The 18,142-nt window shown below is 46.9% G+C and overlaps 1 protein-coding gene across 1 annotated transcript in view; it reads right to left on the reverse strand.

Moving 5' to 3' along the window:
• Positions 1 to 889: 889 nt before the first annotated feature.
• Mthfd1l (methylenetetrahydrofolate dehydrogenase (NADP+ dependent) 1 like) overlaps positions 890 to 18,142 on the reverse strand; it is a 202,129-nt gene continuing 184,876 nt past the window's right edge. Inside the window, exons 27-28 of the mRNA XM_047559648.1 lie at positions 6,960 to 7,077; positions 890 to 1,209 (exon numbers count right to left, since the gene is read on the reverse strand). Coding sequence (XP_047415604.1) covers positions 6,988 to 7,077 — 90 coding nt within the window. The 3' untranslated portion in view covers positions 890 to 1,209; positions 6,960 to 6,987. The remainder of the gene's footprint in view (positions 1,210 to 6,959; positions 7,078 to 18,142) is intronic.

Here is an 18,142-nt window from a genome sequence, read left to right on the forward strand (position 1 = left end):
TTTGAGTGGGGAGGCTTTTCAGTTATCAAACAAAGTTTTGGAACAAACTAAATTGTGCATAAAGATGCATTATGGGCCAAGTGGGGTCACTGGAGAGGGTAGTGCAAGAGCCACAGGAAGGATCCTGTAGGACGTGCCTCAGGGTCATTTAGGATATTTATGGTGACCATTTTACTTATATTGCTTCGAGGACAATCATTCCTTGTTTGCTCCTGAATTCTTGGTTTTAACTTTTAAATAATCTTATATTGTTGTAGGAAAAAAATGGAAACAAAGAAGGGTCAGGAACTCTCAAGAGAGGGGAACAGGCCAAAGAGCATTCTCTACCAAAAACGAAGGGCTGGGCAAAAGGAAAAACATTTGCCAAACACCTGACCTTTAAGAGCTATGTTTCCTAGCCCTATGGGCCCTAGAAGGCTGAACAGCCATTGAGATTCATTCACTGGTGGAAGAAACTAGCACAGATTCAGTTGTTGTAAGTAAGTGATGTCAACTTCGCTGGCACCACAAAGCAGCTCTGAATATACAGTGCACTTTGTCCCAGGAGATCTCACAACTCTCCAGCAGTTGGAAGATCTCGCAGTCGATCAGATATTTCTATGCCTGTTTCATCGCTTTGCTGGCACATTTATAAAGCTCTGAATCAGAAAATGGCATCAGGTAACAACCCCACCAACTTGACATAGACATTGACATCCAGAGAGGAGTTATTATCTGGCACTAAAAACTTGCTGGTTATTTTTTCTAGATATATGTTTATTTTCAGCTCAAACCAAACAGGGGGTGTAGCTCAGTGGCAAAGCATTTGCCTAGCATGCACAAAGCCCTGGGCTCTGTCCCCAGCACTGCAAAAAAAAAAAAAAAAAAAAAAAAAAAAAAAAAAGGAAAAATTAAGAAACTCTGTAGTGGAAAATGTACCTTTCAGTTCACACTCTTGTAATCCCTTAGTCCTCATAAAATAAACATTCTAAAGTATAAGCAGTGGAAAATAATGTAAACTCTGCAGAAGCAGAAAGTAAATTAGTTTCTTTCAGACTCGCTGGAGGTCCTTTCTTTGAACGCTGTACTCTGTTGCAAACAGAATTCGTCTTGAACGAAGAAGAAATCTGGCCTATTTCATCATTTCCCCAACATTGCATAACAGGCATATTTCAAATTCACTTTTTTCTCCAACTGTAGCAAAAAGGCAATGAGTCGTGTTTGAGGAACCTGAAAAACCAGAAAAAAAAAGTTTTAGTGGTAGAACAACTTTTGGTTTTCAACTGTTACTATGTTGCACCTCTAAAGAAAATTCAAGTGACTTCATTCACAAGAAGAGGCCAAGACCCTGTTAGGAAGGTTTCCCTGGGAGAAATGAGATGCAGATTTGGCCTCAGCACAGCCCCTGGATCCAGCACCTGAACTTCCCAACAGATTCCAGAATTTCTGTGACTTCCAGATTATAGTCTGCAGGATCCTGTGAACGTTTAGGATTTTAGATTAGGAATCTGGTTGCCTTGGATTTCAGTTCCTCTCACAGAGTGGGCAAAGAGGGCAGGGTCTAGAAAATTCTCTGGGGACAAGAGGAAGTGGGTGGACCTGAGACTTCTTGTTGTTAAAGCTTTGTTGGTTTTTCTCAGAGGATACTAAGATCCTTTGCCAATCTTAAATCCTGCAATTTTTAGAAAGAGAAAGTGATCAGTCTACATTTTAAAGATACCAAACAGCAGAGTGATGTACAACTGTAATCCCAGTGACTTGGGAGGCTGAGGCAGGAGTATTCCAAGTTCGAGGCCAACTGGGCAAGTTAGCAAGGCCCGAAGCGACTTATTGAGACCCTGTCTCAGAATAGACAATAATAAGGGCTGGGGCTGTGGTTCAGTGGCAAAGCACCCTGGGTTCAATCCCTGGTACCAAACCAAAACAAAACACCTAAGTTCCAGAAAACAAAACAAAACAAAACACAAAAAAAAACCTTCACCACCCCAGGAAAAATGTAGATGCAAGTACGTGCGTGTGGCCTTCCATGTGGATGCCATGGGGAGGGTCTCTGTGGGTCACGTGGGTCATGAATGCTCACTCTGCTGAAATGTAGCAAGTTGTCCTTCCACAGATAACTGCAAGGGTTGGGGTTTAAACACACAAGGCAGAGAGGAAGAGGGGCCGAGGAATGTCAACACTCCCCTAACATCAGATTCCAAGTTAGGGGAGCAAATGGAGCACAAAAGTATTACAAGTATAATGAACATAAAAAAAGAATATTGAGACGTGAGGGAGGGATGAGGCTATGCAGCCCTTACCCCAGAGACACAGCCAGCATCACCTTGGTGACTCTAGTGACGTAGACACAAGGCCAGTGGGTCCTGGGGCAGAGGGGGGTGGGGTCTGCTGGCTGGAGAGGACCCTTGGCTGGGCGAGGCCAGGCTGGCACAAGGCCGTCTCTCTGCAGAGGAGTCTGGGGAAGATCTGCTGCTGAGCCACACTGCCTTTGTACCCTGTGGCTTGTGTTCAGGGGGCTCAGAGTGTGTGTTCTCACACGTTAAGGAAACTTGAAGGGTTGGCAAGACTACAGGAAGTCTGATCATAGATGGAAAAAAAATCAGGCATGCAGTCGCTCAGGTGAGAATACAAAGAGCAATCAATTGTTTTTTCAGTGGGAAAGTAGATTGGAAAACAGAATATGAAACATTCCGTTTTGGTTATGGAATTACAAGAAATAAAAAAGTGCCCCCTAAATTCCTTTTAAGGGAGATTTAAGAATATCACAATTGTTGCCTAAGCTTTAAAACATCTCATTTTAGCCAGAGAGGGGAGATTTAATCATCACCATCTTTTAGATCCAGTGAGGACTGCTGAAGTAGCAGACCCCCACCCCACCTAGCCCCCGCCTGGAAATGGGAGGGGCAGTAGGGGTGCTCTACACCTACGAAGGCCCAGGGTGGTGAACTGAGACCCTCTTTCTTGAAGCACAAGGGTAATGAGCAATTTTGGAGAACCTATGTGAAAAGATAAAGTTTCAAATCACAAAGCCGAGGTGCTCTCCTGGGGTACCTCGCAACCCTGTGGTGGGTCAGCTGGGCTGAACAGGCCTGTCTACAGAAGGGCTGGCAAGAAGCTACCCTACTCAACATGAATTCATGCGCCTTCTGCAGTGGCACACACCTATGATCCCCAGTGACTCTGGAGGCTGAGGCAGATGACTGCAACTTTGAGGCCAGCCTCAGCAACTCAGCAAGATCCTGTCTCAAAATAAAAAGGGCTGGGGATATTGCTCAGTGGTAGAGCATGCAAGGGTTCAATCCCTAGTACCAGAACAACAACAACAAAAGATTAATTTATGATTATTAAGTATCTTTGACAATTTCTGCCCTGAATGCAGTTTAGGGAAGAAACGAGCTGGTATCATGCTTCTTTCCGTATGCATGATTCTAGAAAAGCAGTTCTCTGGTAAAAGACTAACATCGATAGCACGACCAGAGTAAATCTGGTTCTGAACCCTAACTTTGCACATCAGAAGGGAAGGAGGGACGGAGGAAGGACCTGAATTCCTCAGGGATTTTGCCAGGCTTTACAGTGAATTCATTTGAATGAACCCAGCCAAGGCTCAGAAATATAATAAAGGTTCAGAATGAGAAACCGGAAGGGAAAAAACAAAACAAACCCCAAACCCAACCACCTCCAAACAAAAGACTGAACAGCAGGATCGATTTCACTGGGACAAAAACTTCTTTTAATTCACTCTGTGTAGTAGCATTTGAAAGAAGGAACCAGGCCCTCATCCAGGAGCACAGCGAAAACACCTCAGGGAAGTGTCTGGACAGAGGAGCCAAAGCTGAAATCCTGGCTATTTCTTAGATCTCACATTCACATCCAGTCACATGCAATTTCCTAGGGTGAGGCCGGCAGGAAAGGCCACGGGGGAAGGAGAGGGAGGAAGAAAGCAGCCATGCACTGCATGCTGCTCTCTCGCCACGGACACGTGTGTCACGGTCCTTGGGGAATAAGGGCTCGGCCGCTCAGGGCCCAGGGCCATCTGGGGTTTGGTCCCTATGACAGCAAAGTCAACGATTCAGACACTTCCTCTTCTGATGCCCAATCCAGTCTAAGCTGACAGCCATTCAAGATGTCACATCTTTCTTTTTTTCTTTCTTTCTTTATTTTTTTCTTGGTACCTCTAGGTACTCATGGGTGCTTAACCACTGAGTCATATCCCCAGCCCTCTTTTGTATTTGCTGAGGCTGGCTTTAAACTCTAATCCTCCTGCCTCAGTCTCCCAAGTTGCTGGGTTTACAGGTGTGCACCATTGCACCCAGTTTTTTCTGTTTTTAATGACCACAGATCTCTGACCCTTGGTGAAGTGGTCTCTGCTTGCTTGAGGTTCAGGGATCATTAAATCCAGCAATTCCCAGAGAGGGAACATTGCTAGAGGGGTCTTAGCCCTCTTTGATTGAGCAGGGCCAGGTGAGGGGTTTGAAACCCCGCCCAGCAGCAGAGTATTTAGCAGTTCATGAAGAAGCAGCCTTGGATAAACAAGGCAAAAAATGCCAGTCAAGTAGAGTATTAGGTAAGAGAGAGCCCAATATGCTTAAAAAGAATTCTGTGGAAGTCCTGTCTTTTTACACCTATATAAGTATCTTTAAATGATCATAAGTATCTTTAAAAACTCACCCGATTCGATTAGCTGGTATTAAATTTCAGAATGTGTCCTGTGATTGAAATTAAATGCAGGAAGCCGACTGGCCAGTCCTATGGGTGGGGGCTGGCCCTCAGTGACCACCAGGGAAGGACTGGCTTTCCTGAAGCCGGTGGCCTCTCAGGACAATACCTGCCTCGGATGGTGTTGTGACTCCCTGCGCAGGTGCTGAGCACAGTGGGAGGTGACCACAGCAACCCAGTGTATGACCACGGCTGCTGCTGGATCCTCAGGTGACCCCCCAGGAATCCTCGTTGGAGAACCTGGCATGTCAAGTAATGGGCTCAGGCACACACAGTACCAAAGCTGGGAGCATGTCCCTCAGCATCGCCCGAGGCCTAACTATAATTAAGGGATAACTGGGCTCAAGTGACCTACTCAGAGAGCAAATGAAAACTGACCGAAAGGCTGGAAAAATACTATTCAAGAGAGATGAGAACTGTACACACTTGTTCTGGAGACAAATGACAAATGACAGAAAAGTACCGTATAGGGCTGTGACATGAGAAGAGAGATTGTCAGGACAAGGGTCAACTTTTGGCTTAAAAGAAATGATATTGTTATTTTCCCAAGGCCAGGCTGGGAAATCCAAGACACTCACAAAACAGTCAGAACAAAAGACCCAAATAACCCTGCTACCAGCGCTTGCGTTTATGGGCTTCTTTGTTAAACTAACCAGCCAATTTCAGTTTCTGGAGTTTTCTTTTCCAGAAACGATGAAGATAAAACATGTGGTTATTGATAAAAATGGATCCGGCTCCTGCTCCTCAGCAACAAACACATAAACACCCCCAAACGGACCTCACAGCATGAGACAAACAAGTCCACATCTTGTCTTAACATAATTTGATTTAAGCAGCTCCTTACCTTTGTCACCATAGCCTGGGTCTTTAGTGTGTTAGTAAGGAAGACTTAGAGGGAAAAAACTCCCCCCATCTTGACTCCTGGCAGTGAAGCCGATGGGAGTCCCGAAACCCTGGCTTGGGCCTCACTCAGAGACGACTGGAGAAGGACCTTTAGGTCAGGCAAGCTTACCCAAAGGCCCAGAATGTTCTGGCAAGGGGGAGGGAACTGGTTAAGGAACAGGAGTGAATGGGAAAGGAATTGGGGTGCTGGAGGAAGAACTGTCTCCTGAGACTTATGATGGACATGTTGCTCCATGAGATGGGGGAGGCAGCCCCAAGCCCTGAAAGCTGCTGCTGCTGCTTTTTTTTTTTTTTTTTTTAATAGTTCTTTTGGTATTTTATGAGCTCTTCCTTCCTCCCTTCCTCCCTCCCTTCCTTTTTTTGAAATTTATTTTTATTGTAAACAAATGGGATACATTTTGTTTCTCTGTTTGTACCCTTAAAGCTTCTGACTGAAACCTTTCTGGGGAGGCGCATTGGGGAGTGTGGCCAGTTTCTCTGTGACAGGCAGTTAGGACGGAAGCCAGCAGGTGTAGCTGAGTCGCTGAGGGGTGGACAGCTCTGGGCTAAGAAGCTGCAAGTGAAGTCCCTCTCCCCACCTGAAACCCTGTGGATCAGGAGCAGGCAAGTGCCCTGGTTTCTGCTGCCCTGTCCTCCCGTGACTCACGGGCCCCCTGAGTTAGAAGATCTGCCCATCTGGACGTGTCCTTCCAGAAGCAGAAGAGCCTAAGACACGGGCTGTGCCAGTCAAGGGCTGAATTGTGTTCTGCAAAGGGTATGTTAGGGCCCTAACCTGAGTACCCGTGACAGTGGCCTTATTTCAAAATGGGGTCTCATGCAGTGTAATCTAGTGAGGATGAGGGCATTAGGGTGGGCCTGAGTCCAATATGACTGGCGTCCCTGTAGGCACAGAAGGTCATGTGAAGACACACAGGAGAACCCCAGGGGAGACAGGAGTGAGGCACTGCGTGGTGGAGATGCCCCACGACAGCTTGACCTGACCTTCATGCCTCCAGGACTGCAGGAGAGCAAATTTCTGTTGTTTTAAGCCCTGCACCTGGGGTACTCTGTTCTGGCAGCCCTAGGAAACGAAACACCCAGGTTCTTCTGACTCATGATCATCTACTCTGTACCAACGAAGGTGTGGTGAGAGGTAAGAAGTTACTCTTTCAGAGGGCCTGCGGACTGACCACCCTAATTCCAGGTCCACACTTGGGGGTGAACCCAAGTCAAGGGCAGCCATGAGGCAGGAACTCAAAGGAATCAAGGAAGGACTTTAGTCATTTATTCACTTTTATAACCAGTATCAGAAAAACAAATTTAAAAAGCATTTGAAGGGAAACAACAGAAAAGGAAGAAAAAGTGAAAACACAACAGCTCACCTGGTGTGGTCCCGAGGGCTTCATGTGGCTAGAACAAACCTGTCACTTGCTCCGTTTCCACGTCCAGGTCTATGTCATAGAAGCAGGGTCGTGTGGGCAGCCCTGGCATTGTGCTCATCTGGAGGGGAGAACAAAGAATTCCATGTTGGCAAAGGCCACAAAGCGATCACAGAGGACACGGTTGGCCTGGTGACACCGGCCAACCGCATCACGCAGCCCGTCCTTATGTAACCTAGGCGATGTATACATGCCTTTCTGTAGATTGGCCAGCTGCTATTTTGATCTCTAGAAACGGTGAATGTGGGTTCCTGAAACTCAGTCCATGTCCCTTCCCCGGGGCCGGCAGCACACAAACCTCTTCCTCCAAGCCCAGTCTGTGTGGGGGTGGTGACGCGGGTGAGTGAAGGGGAGCTGCTCCTCACCAGGAGGCATACACTTTGGTAAGACCTCTGGCATCGTGTGGAGTCTGTTGTGGAGGCCCCGGTCGCCTGCCCACCTGGACCAGGCTCGGGTGTACCGATAACTCCTTTGTGCCAGGCCTCGGGCTCATGTTCGGCCTACTTTATGTTCTCAACAACCTACGAGGGAAGTACTTTGATGATTGCCATGTCACTAAGGAGGACACTGAGGTGCAGAGAGGCGCCCAAGGGCACATGGGTCGTAAGTGCCATACAGGGACTCTGACTCTGTGCCTGCGATGTCACTCCGACTCATGTCACCACCACCTCTGTGACACACTGGGTTTTGCATGGATGACCTCATCCAGCTCCCTGCACCCTTGGACATAGGTACTAACTTTTGTTTCACTTTTCTGGTGAAGCCAGGGGACGTTCAGGCGGAAGGCAGGTGCTCAAGGGCATAGCCTCTCTGGGAGCTGGGGAGCAAGCCTCAGGGACTCAGGAGGCTGAGGCAGAAGGATCGCAAGTTTGAGGCCAGCCTTGGCAGTCGAGCAAGGCCCTATCTCAGAATAAAAGGCTGGGGGTGTAGCTCAGTGGTAAAGAGCCTCTGGGTTCAATCCCAGCACCAAAAAGCAAAACAAGACAAGGGCAGGGCCAGTTGGTGGTGGAGGTGGATGGAGCCCCGTTCCTCACTGCTTTGCGGTGCTGGGTCTGGACGAGCACTTTAAAGGTGCTCTCTGTCCCCGCCTCAGAAACCACGGGCGTGCCAGGCCAAGTGCTGCTTCCCGGGGATTCTCACACACGGACGCTGCTCAGGATCGGGACGTGCGGTCCCGGATAACCCACCCGCCTCAGCCTTTCCCACCGTGCCCTGACGGTGCACACGCCGCACAAACAGTGCTCACGGCCTAGGGACATCGGATGGGAACCTGGGCAGCACCTGGGCCTCCGCCCAGCCCGGCTCTCCCAAGGACAAGTGCTGTGTCCTGCAGGCTCCGGCCTGCCCCGGCCAGCAGCACTCTGCAGGGACACAGGCGGGACGCTGCGCTTACTGGCATAGGTGCCGATGGCCTCTTCCCACCCGGCTGCTGCTGTCAGCAGGGAGCGACCTCCACCAGGCCCGCGGGACCCAGCTCCCCCGTACTCTGGGGATGGGGATTGCGTCTCGCTCTTGACCACCCTCTCCTGCCCCCACGAGTAGGTGCTCCTCTCACTCAACTCGGGGTCTGTGGCCAGCAGCAGCCTGGAGTCTGTCAGGAGTTCAGAGCCCCCAGACCTGCTGGAAAAGAGCTGCAGTGACAGCAGGTCCCAGGAGACATGCTGGCTGAGACCGTGGACTCCCAGGGCGCCCACTGCCACTGGTCACCTCATGGCCCCTCTCCTTCAGCCCCAGGGAAAGGTGAGGGCTGAAGATCCTTTTAACCCCCAACCCCCACAGTGCCACCCCCTTCCCACCTGACAGCAGGTGGAGAGCAAATCTGGACCCTGCAGGCCTCAGTAGCCATTCCTTTCTGCCCTCTTGGGCCTGGGAGGGTGGGAGTGGGGAGGCGGGGGCAGGGCAAGAGCCAGCGCAGAACACGCGTGGTTGGTGGCGGCTGTGGTCTTGCTAACGGGACAGGCCTGTACTTCAGGCTATATGGCTAAGAGGGCTTCTGAGGCCTGCCTGGAATAAAGTCCCACAACACATCTGTGGCATCCTGGGTTCCAAATCGTTAACCACAAGTAAATTTTTTGGGGGACAGGGTACTGGGAATTAAATCCAGGGGTACCTAACCACTGAGCTGCATCCCCAGACCTTCAAAAAATTTTAAATTTAGAGATAGGATCTTGCAAAGTTGCTTAGGGTCTTGCTAAGTTGCTGAGGCTGGCCTCAAATTTGTGATCCTCTTGCCTTAGCCTCTTGAGTCATTGGGATTATAGGCATGCACCACTCTGCTTAGCCAAGTAAACTTCTGGCACTCAACCTGCTTGGGGGTGGGGACTTCCTGTATTTTAAAACTTGAGTATGTGGCCAGCTACCTTATCCTCCTAAGTGAATGTTCATAGCAGGGGGCAAAAGGGTTACCGACAGTAGCTATATATAGCTGCAGTGACCCCAGAAAGAACCATGCTTATTGTTTTAGCACCAGAACATGAAACACAAGGTCATTGGTGGGAACTGTTCGTATATTTTCTCAGCTGCCTGTGTTACAATGCATTCCAGGTCTTCACAGCAATTTTCTACCTGGGTGCATTTTGCGAAGGCGTTTTAAGGAATCAAATGACATTTATAAAATTTTTTTTGGGGGGGGAGATATTGGGGATTGAAACTAGAAGTACTTTACAACTGAACTACATCACCCTCCCCTTTAAAATTTTGAGGCAGGGTCTCATTAAGTTGCATAAGTCCTCATTAAGTTGCCGAGACTGGCCTCAAACTTGCAATTCTTCTTAAGCCTCCCAAGTTGCTGGGATTACAGGCATGAACCACCAGGCCCAACTATAGAGGGTATTTTAAGATACTCTTATAATCTGTGTGGAGCTATGGATTTGGAGAAAGAAGCAACATTTAATAGTTTAAGGGGGAAAACAAAGGAATAATTATATTCAGCCATCCCTTAATTTTCTGGGCCCAACGCCTCATTTACTAGTTAAGACCTCATGTAAATGCTGTGGCAGCTGCTGCTCCTGAGGCTACAACATTATCCACTCTAGAGCAGAAGTCAGTGTCAGGCAGGCCAAGTTTAAATCCACCTGAGGTGACAAAACCCAAGAAAGACTCTGAAGGCAGTGTGTTTGGGGCAACAAAGGTACCAACAGAAGAGTCTCTTGTAGATGACCCAACTGTACCCCATGCTGTGCACACACTTTCTGCAGAAGCCAACAGTCAATCTCCAGCCATATCTTTGAGCTGATGAGAGGCCAGGACTGACGAAGGCAGGGTACAATCCGTGAGTTCCAAGAGGAGGATCTGCTGGTCACCATGAAAGAGAATGTGGGTCTGATGTGTCACAAAGTTGGGAGTTCCAAGTTAGCAAAAATACTTTATGCCAGTAAGTGTGACATATCTTTCCTTCATTTCAATTTATTCTTTCAAATGGGAGAGAAATGATTCTAATCAAAAGAGTCCCATGTGCCTTTCTGATGATGCAGTAATCACTTCCAAGAATCTGGACTACTTATTTGGAATAAGCCAGAGCAGACAAGAAGCCACCCGGCACTCTAAGAGCCCAGAGGCTCCCTGACCCGTGAGCAAAGAGCCATCTCCAGCCTGCTCCTAAACTAGAACTTCTCCTGCTGGCAAACCGAACGTGGAGTGATGGACAAGACCGTTCACATTCACATGATATTTTCTACCCATAAAAAACTTATCAAAGAATCGTAGCCCTTAGACAAGACTCGGTTCAGCACTACAGGAAAAAAGAGCCCCGAGAGCCCTTGGGAGCTGACCCGTGGCCACATGCCCAGGGTCAATGGGGCTCTGTGTTGACTTTTCTCTGTGTCCTCTAAGGAGGCCCCCTGCTTAAAATAACTAAGGAGCCACTAAATTGTACTAACTTGTCATGCAGCATTAATGGATTCTTTTACAAAGGCCAAGAAACATGGGCTTTTGCCCTTCATGACCCTAACTTTGACTATAATAAATCTTCCAAATCTTTAACTTAGGGTTAACCTGATTTTGGGGAAACAGTAAGTTCTACTAACAGCCTTTATGAATATACATTAAGCACCAATAAAGAGAAAATGGACATATATTTAAAAACTAGCCATTTAAGAAGTAAAGAATTATTCTTGGCATGAACAGAAAAATTATTAAGAATTATTTCAGCCGGGCATGGTGGCATACACCTGCAATCCCAGTGACTCAGGAGGCTGGGCGGATCAGAAGTTTGAGGCCAGCCCTGGCAACTTAACAAGATCCTAGGAAACTTAGCAAGACCCTGACTCAAAATTAAAAGATAGATAGATAGACAGATAAATAAATAAATAAATAGAACTGGGGATTATAGCTTAGTGGCAAAGTACTCTTGGGTTCAATCCCTAGTACAAAAAAGAAAAAAAGTTATTTCATAAAGTAATAGAATTTTAATTTCTACTTAACCAAAATATCATTATAATTAGTTTTGCTGTGCTTGTGAACCAATCTATTTTCTGATTTCTCCTTAAATCTACTATTTTTTCTTTCTGAGTAAGTCATTTAGTTTTATTTCGATTCAGAAAACCAATAGCATTTTTATGCACATATCTGTTTTATTCTTACAGTGGAAGGAAATCCTTCTACAATTTTCTTTCCTCCCCCAGAAGAGAGGTGATATATATATATATATATATATATCAACTTGTTTAAAATACTTAACCAAAAACGAAACAAAACAAAACAAAACAAAACAAAACAAAACAAAAACAATCCTAAACTGGTTAACAAATTGTTCAAGTAAATTACAATGGAGACCAGAAGGTTGGAAGAATACTTGAGCAGACAAAACCAGGTAGGGACCTAAGCCTTGCTTGACCTGCAAACACAAGGGAAACCTGACATGAGCTCTTTATTGGAACTATTTATATTAAAGAGAAATAGAAAACATGCCCAGCCAATCAGAAGTAGTCAATCAACTCGCACAACATGGGACTTTCCAAGGAGATAAATCAAACACAGCAGGCTGAGATGTGGCTCAGAGTAGTGTTTACCCAGCATGTACCAACCTGGGTTTGATCCCCAACACCACAAAAAAGAAAAAAAAAAAAAAAAATCACCATAAATCAAATATGGCAACTGTTTACTTGTACACAATCAAATGTTTTCTTTGCTTTACTTCTGGGTGCCCTGGGGAGCTCCTGATCAATTTCTGATTTGGAGCACACATAATTCATGAATTACTGTTTGTTCAAATGAACTCTTTAAAGTTTTAACTTTTAAAACATGACTTACAATAGGATTTAAGTAAACAAGATTTTCTCTTTAGTGAAATAACTAAAAAACTTAATATCTTTAGTAAGCAAGGTTATTTTCTGAATTGTTTACTACAATTTCTGACCATATTGGACCCTTAATAAATATTTTTTATTTTATTTTATTTTGTACTAGGGATTAAACCCACAGTGCTTAATCACTGAGCCACATCACCAGCCCTTTTTATATTTCATTTAGAGACAGGGTCAGGCTGAGTTGCTTAGGACCTTGCTAAGTGGCTGAGGCTGGTTTTGAACTCAAGATCCTCCTGCTTCAGCCTCTGGAGCTGCTGGGAGTGTAGGCATGAGCCACTGTGCCTGGTTAATAAATATTTTTTAAATGGAGGAGTAAAACCAGAGGATGATGAGAGAATAGGACATAAACAAATGATAAGAGAGCTTCTTGGAGATTAGGCTCTTTGTTTCTTCCCTTTTCCTTCTCTGGATGTTGAAGAACAGAACTGTTTGTATCACATGGTCATTTAGAGAATTACATGAGTAACTCTAAGGTGATTCACAAGTTAATGGCCCAGTGAAACGTCAAGTGACTGAGGGGGGAGGGAGGGATATTAAAAGTCAATATAGTGAAAATAGATAGAGCTGCTATAATAGGAACGTCTATTGCTTGGCTTAGTAGAAATGGAATGTTCTGGAATGTCTTTCCCCCTAGGCAGTTAGATAATATCTACCCATACAGCTTGTGACTGCATTTGAAAGGTGACCTATATTTAGTAGTCGGGGTCCTCTGAGAGCTTAAAGCTCACTCATCTTTCCTGGTGGCTGATCAATGCTATAGTGCAGACTCTCTTGAGTGCCCATGACTCCCTGAAAGGAAACAGATTGTTTAATTCCGCTCAGAAACCTTGGCTAAGGGCTCACTGAGAGGACACCAAGCTGGCCAGGACCTGGTCTGTTACCATTTGGTTGTGAGGTGTCCCCCAAAAGCTCACATGTGAGACAATGCAAGAAGGCTTAGAGGAGAAATGACTGGGTTGTGAGAGCCTTACCCTCATCAGTGCATTAATCCCCAGATGGGATTAACTGAGGGGTGATTGAAGGCAGGTGGGGCGTGGCTGGAGCAGGCGGGGGCGTGGCTTTGGTGTACATATTTGTACTTGGTGAACGGAGAGCTCTCTCTCTGCTTCCTGATCATCATGTGAGCTGCTTCCCTCTGCCACGCTCTTGTGCCATGCTATTCTGCCTCACCTCGAGCCCTGAGGAATGAGCCTGCTGTCCAGGGACTGAGACCTCTGAAACCATGAGCCCCAGATGAACTTTTCTTCCTCTGTAACTGGTAGGGTCTTTTACTCATACAAGTGAAAAAGTTGACTAAAACACGGTCCCTGCATCCAGAGTGCCAACCGAACCCCACAAAGTAGACCACTGGGGCACTTAGGCCAAGTCTTTCTGTACTTGTAGCTTTTAAAGTTTTTAATTCTTTAACTTTTTATATCAAAGGAATGGCCGGACTCGATTCCCAGCTTGTAACTCTCTGGAGTGGAGGTCATGCTGCGCTGCGTCCCCATGCAGACTGCCCTCTGGCACTCTCGGACCGACAGCACCAGCACCCGCTGCTCACATTGTTCCAATTTACTTCAGTGGCCTTGAATGAAAGACTGAACAGGCACAGTAATTTCTCTCTGTGAGACTACAGGTTTCTTTTAGGGGTATTCTATTAGTTTCTAAAAATTTGCTTTAAATATTATCTTTAGCATGGGAGGCTAGATCATCAATTTCTACCACCCGACCAGGTCAGCACTATGGACATTCCCCAAGCTAAGTAATTTGCCCCAAGTCAACCAGCTTGTTAGTGGAGAGGGAATTCACATGCAGACAGCATGACCGCAGAGTCCGAGCCCTACCCACTGAACCCTGCTTGTTCCCACACTTCATGGGGTATGGTGCCATCTCTCCTGTGGCAGCAGGCACGCTTCAGCTGCAGAGGTTGTGAAGATGGATGTGCCTAGGTTGGATCAGCATAAGGAACTGTTATGAGTTCTCTGGGGTTCTGTGCATCCTTCCAGACCGCTGGAGAACTCATGCAGATACCTCTGTACCTACCATTTGAGCCTGGACTCCTTCTCCATTGGAACATCTGTTTAAGAACGTGTTATAGAGCCCACATGTAGGAGAGGACCTTTCCAGATTACATCTCAAAAAGTTAGTCACCAAAAAAAAACTAGTCACAGCAGCAGTGAGTCGATACTGCTTGATGACCATAAAAACAAAGAAATTCAACATGATAGAAATACAATAACTATCCAGAGTTTTTCCTTATACATAACAGGCTTGTTACCCTTTTAAGATCAGAGATGTATTATTTATACCTGTCTGAAAACTGTACCGTCATCATTATTCCTGAAGTAATTCAGTTACAAATTGCAGGCAAGGAGTGGGGACGTAGCTCAGTGGCAGAGCACTCACCTAGCATGATGAGGCCCTGGGTTTGAGCCTTAGCACCACAAAACCAAAATAAAAGTCACACTCTCTGTAGTTCCTACGTAAGGTGATCAACAGTGAAACTAAAGAATCCAGACCCATGACTCTGACCCAGCGGATCTGTTTTCTTCTCCACTTACCAAAGGCTCTGTGGCCCTCCGGTGCCAAGTAGCTCAGCATGTCTTTTCTCTTTTCTTTTTTGCAGTGCTGGGGATGGAACCCAGGGTCTTGTGCACACCAGGCAAGTGCTCTGCCACTAGCCACACCCCCACCCCAGCTTAGTGTTCTCTTTTGTTTCTATCCCTATCTCTTGCCCCTTCGGACCCCAGCAGAACTTTCCTCAGACATTAAAAGCTGCCGTGCAGGAAAACAGAACAGGATGGAGTGAAATGATATCCATTACTAAAGGCCCCCTCTTTGTTTCTCCTGGGGCAGAGGGGTTTGTGAGGGGCCGGCAGGAGGTGAGGGAGGAAGCAGCGGGAGTGTCTCACCTCCTGTTCATCAACCTGACACCTGGCTGGCCAAGACCCGCTGAGTTCAGGATTCAGGACCAGCCTGTGACCTCGACCTGCTGGACACGCTACAGGCCTACAGTGCTCTGCACCCGCTCCAGGACATCGGGGTGGGTCTAGAAGTGATTTACTGCATATTATGAACTGAATTTTGTCCCCTTGAAATTTACAGGTTGCAGGTTCGTCTCCTAAATGTGACTATATGTGCAGAGGGGCCTTTGAAGAGATAACTAAGTCAATGAGGTTGTAAGGGTGGGGTCCTGATCCCATAGGACTGGTAGGGTCCTCCTGAGAAGAAGAGGAAGAGACGCCAGGGATGTTTCAGAGAGAAGGCCAGGGAAGGACAAAGGGAGGAGACCCAAGGAGAAGACCACCCTGAGACACCTGGATCTTAGAGTTGGCTGTTCATGGCCGCAGCCCATGGTGCTCCGCTAAGGCAGCCCTCCCGACTCACAGCATGAATGTGGCCTTCCTCTACACACTTTCGGGAATGTCAGTAAGAATGTTTTCATTTCCTCTAACGTTCCCAACCCATGAAAGGCCTAACGATGCCCTTGCAAACACGTCTACAGATAGGACACTCTTTCTCATTTAAACTGGCTCCCAGTCACCAGCAACACAGCCAGAGCACCTCCTGATGAATGCTGGAGGCGGAAGGAAGAGGGAACCATGGACCAAGCACCTTTTAATCACTCACAAATGACCTCTTGCTCTTTTTTGTTTCTTACAAATACAATTAGGCTGACAATCAGAGAGGGGCTGGGGTGTAGCTGGGCGGGAGTGTGTGCTTAGCACTCATGAGGACCTGGGCTCAGTCCTTAGCACCAATTAAAACAGAGGTGTGGGGCTGGGGTTGTGGTTTGGGGGTAGAGTGCTTGCTTGGCACGTGTGAGGCACTGGGTTTGATTCTCAGCACCACATATAAATAAATAAATAAAATAAAGGTCCATCGACAACTAAAAAAAAAAAAAAATAAAAAAATGTGGTGTTTGTGTGGGAGAAACGAAGAGAGCAAGGTATTGAATTCTTTTTAAAAAACTTAATTTTTGCCAAAATAAATCATGTCCATAGTTTAAGAAGTCACAATGTTCCCGAAGTCTTATTATAAAAAAAGTTCCTGCCACCCCACCTCGATAGCTTAGCGACTCCCCAGAAGCAACGACCCTCGGTTTCCTTTTCCCTCTCACCGCCTTGTCTTGATCTTGCAGTGTTGGGTAGCACCTCCTGTTTTCGAAGAGGCCAGGAGTTAGCTCTTTGCACTTACTACCCAGGCTCACCCCTCTTTCCATCCCCAACTACAGAGCTACGGTGACTTCCAGCTAGATCGCAGGTTTACCAGGACGATGCGGTACCCATGGTGAGGCCGTCTTGCACACTATGAGGCCCGCTTCCTGCACGTCTTGTTCAGCAGCTGTCTTCTCCCCCACCCAGTGCACCAGAAACTCACATTCCTCGTGTATGGTCTGGCTCCCCCACTAGAAGAGAAGCTCATGAAGGTGGGGGTCTTTGTTGCTTTTTAAAAATCACTGATGTATATACATGGAGTGACTGGAGGTCAAGACACCTCGTGGAAGGGGAGGGGAGAATCTTCGCCGGCTTAGCTTCCTTCACACCTTCATCACGTGCCATCCCACTGACAGAACGGTGAGTCACCCCTCGATGTATTCAAGGACGCAATTAGTTGGTGTCTCCCAATCAGCCCCCCCTCTTGAGTGAAGTCAAGTCCTGTGATGTACTTCTAACCAAGAACATGTGGTACAAGGAACCCAAGGTGATGTTCCATTACCTGGTAAAAGTGATGGGACGTCACCCTGTCATAGCAGATTCAAGAGACAGACTTTGCCTCTTGCTGGCTTTTAAGAAACAAACCAGTGTGTTGTGAAAGGGCCCAAGAGGGTCATGTGGCTAAAAACCCACATGTTGCCTCTAGGACCTGGGGCTGGACAACAGCCAGCAAGAAGCTGGGTCCTTAGTCCTACACCCACAAAGAACTGCATTCTGGGACTAGCTCTGTGAGCTTGGAAGAGGAGCCCAGGCCTCAGGAGCCTACTGCCCCTGCGGACACCACTGCTGCAGCCAGAAGCAGGGGACTCAGCCAGCCGTGCCCAGTCTCCCGACCCATGGAGATTGGAGCTCGGGAGGTGGTGGATGTGTGGCCTGAGCTGAGAGGTCCGTGGTGACGTGTTGCACAGCAGGGAAGAGAGAAAATAAATGCAGGCATCTTACTCTTGCAGCTTAAGGTGAAAGGGCATGGAGGTCAGTTCTACAACCCCAGCCTTGACTCTGTTCTTTGCACACTTGACCGATGGTTTAGCTGGGGGTGTGGCTTTCTCTGAATTTTGGAGACCTGCAATCCAGCCTCCCATGCTGCTGCTGACAGGGCCGAGGACGTTCAGATGCGGGATGACCTGTATACCAACAGCTTTGTTTCCTTCCTAAAGCTCTCCTCTCCCCTCCTGGCTCCTTTTCACTTGATGAAGTGTACTGGTGTGAGTCTACAAAGCCATTCCACTGGCCCCTCTAGGGTAGAGTCTTTCTGTTCTGGGGGCGAAAAATGGAGTGGGGTAGGAGATTATTCTTTTCCTAATTTCTCTACCTTTGGCTTCTTTCTGTTGTTTGCTGGAATTCTAATTATTTGGATGTCAGGTCTTTTGGATCGATCCTCTAACCTTTGGAATTTTTTCATTTCGTTTTTCCACTTTGTTGCCAGTTTATTTTTGAAACAAACAGCATTATTGAGCAGCTTTATTGAGACAAACTTGGCACATGACCAACTGCAGATGTCTAAGTGTAGAGCTTATTGTGAGCTCTTATAAAAAAGTTGCTATGAACATTCACGCTCAGATCTTTATATGGACACATGCTTCATTATCTTGAGTAAATAGGAGGAAAGATGGCTTGGTCC

Source organism: Sciurus carolinensis, chromosome 7 (assembly GCF_902686445.1).
Source record: "Sciurus carolinensis chromosome 7, mSciCar1.2, whole genome shotgun sequence".
NCBI classification, from domain to species: Eukaryota; Metazoa; Chordata; class Mammalia; order Rodentia; family Sciuridae; genus Sciurus; species Sciurus carolinensis.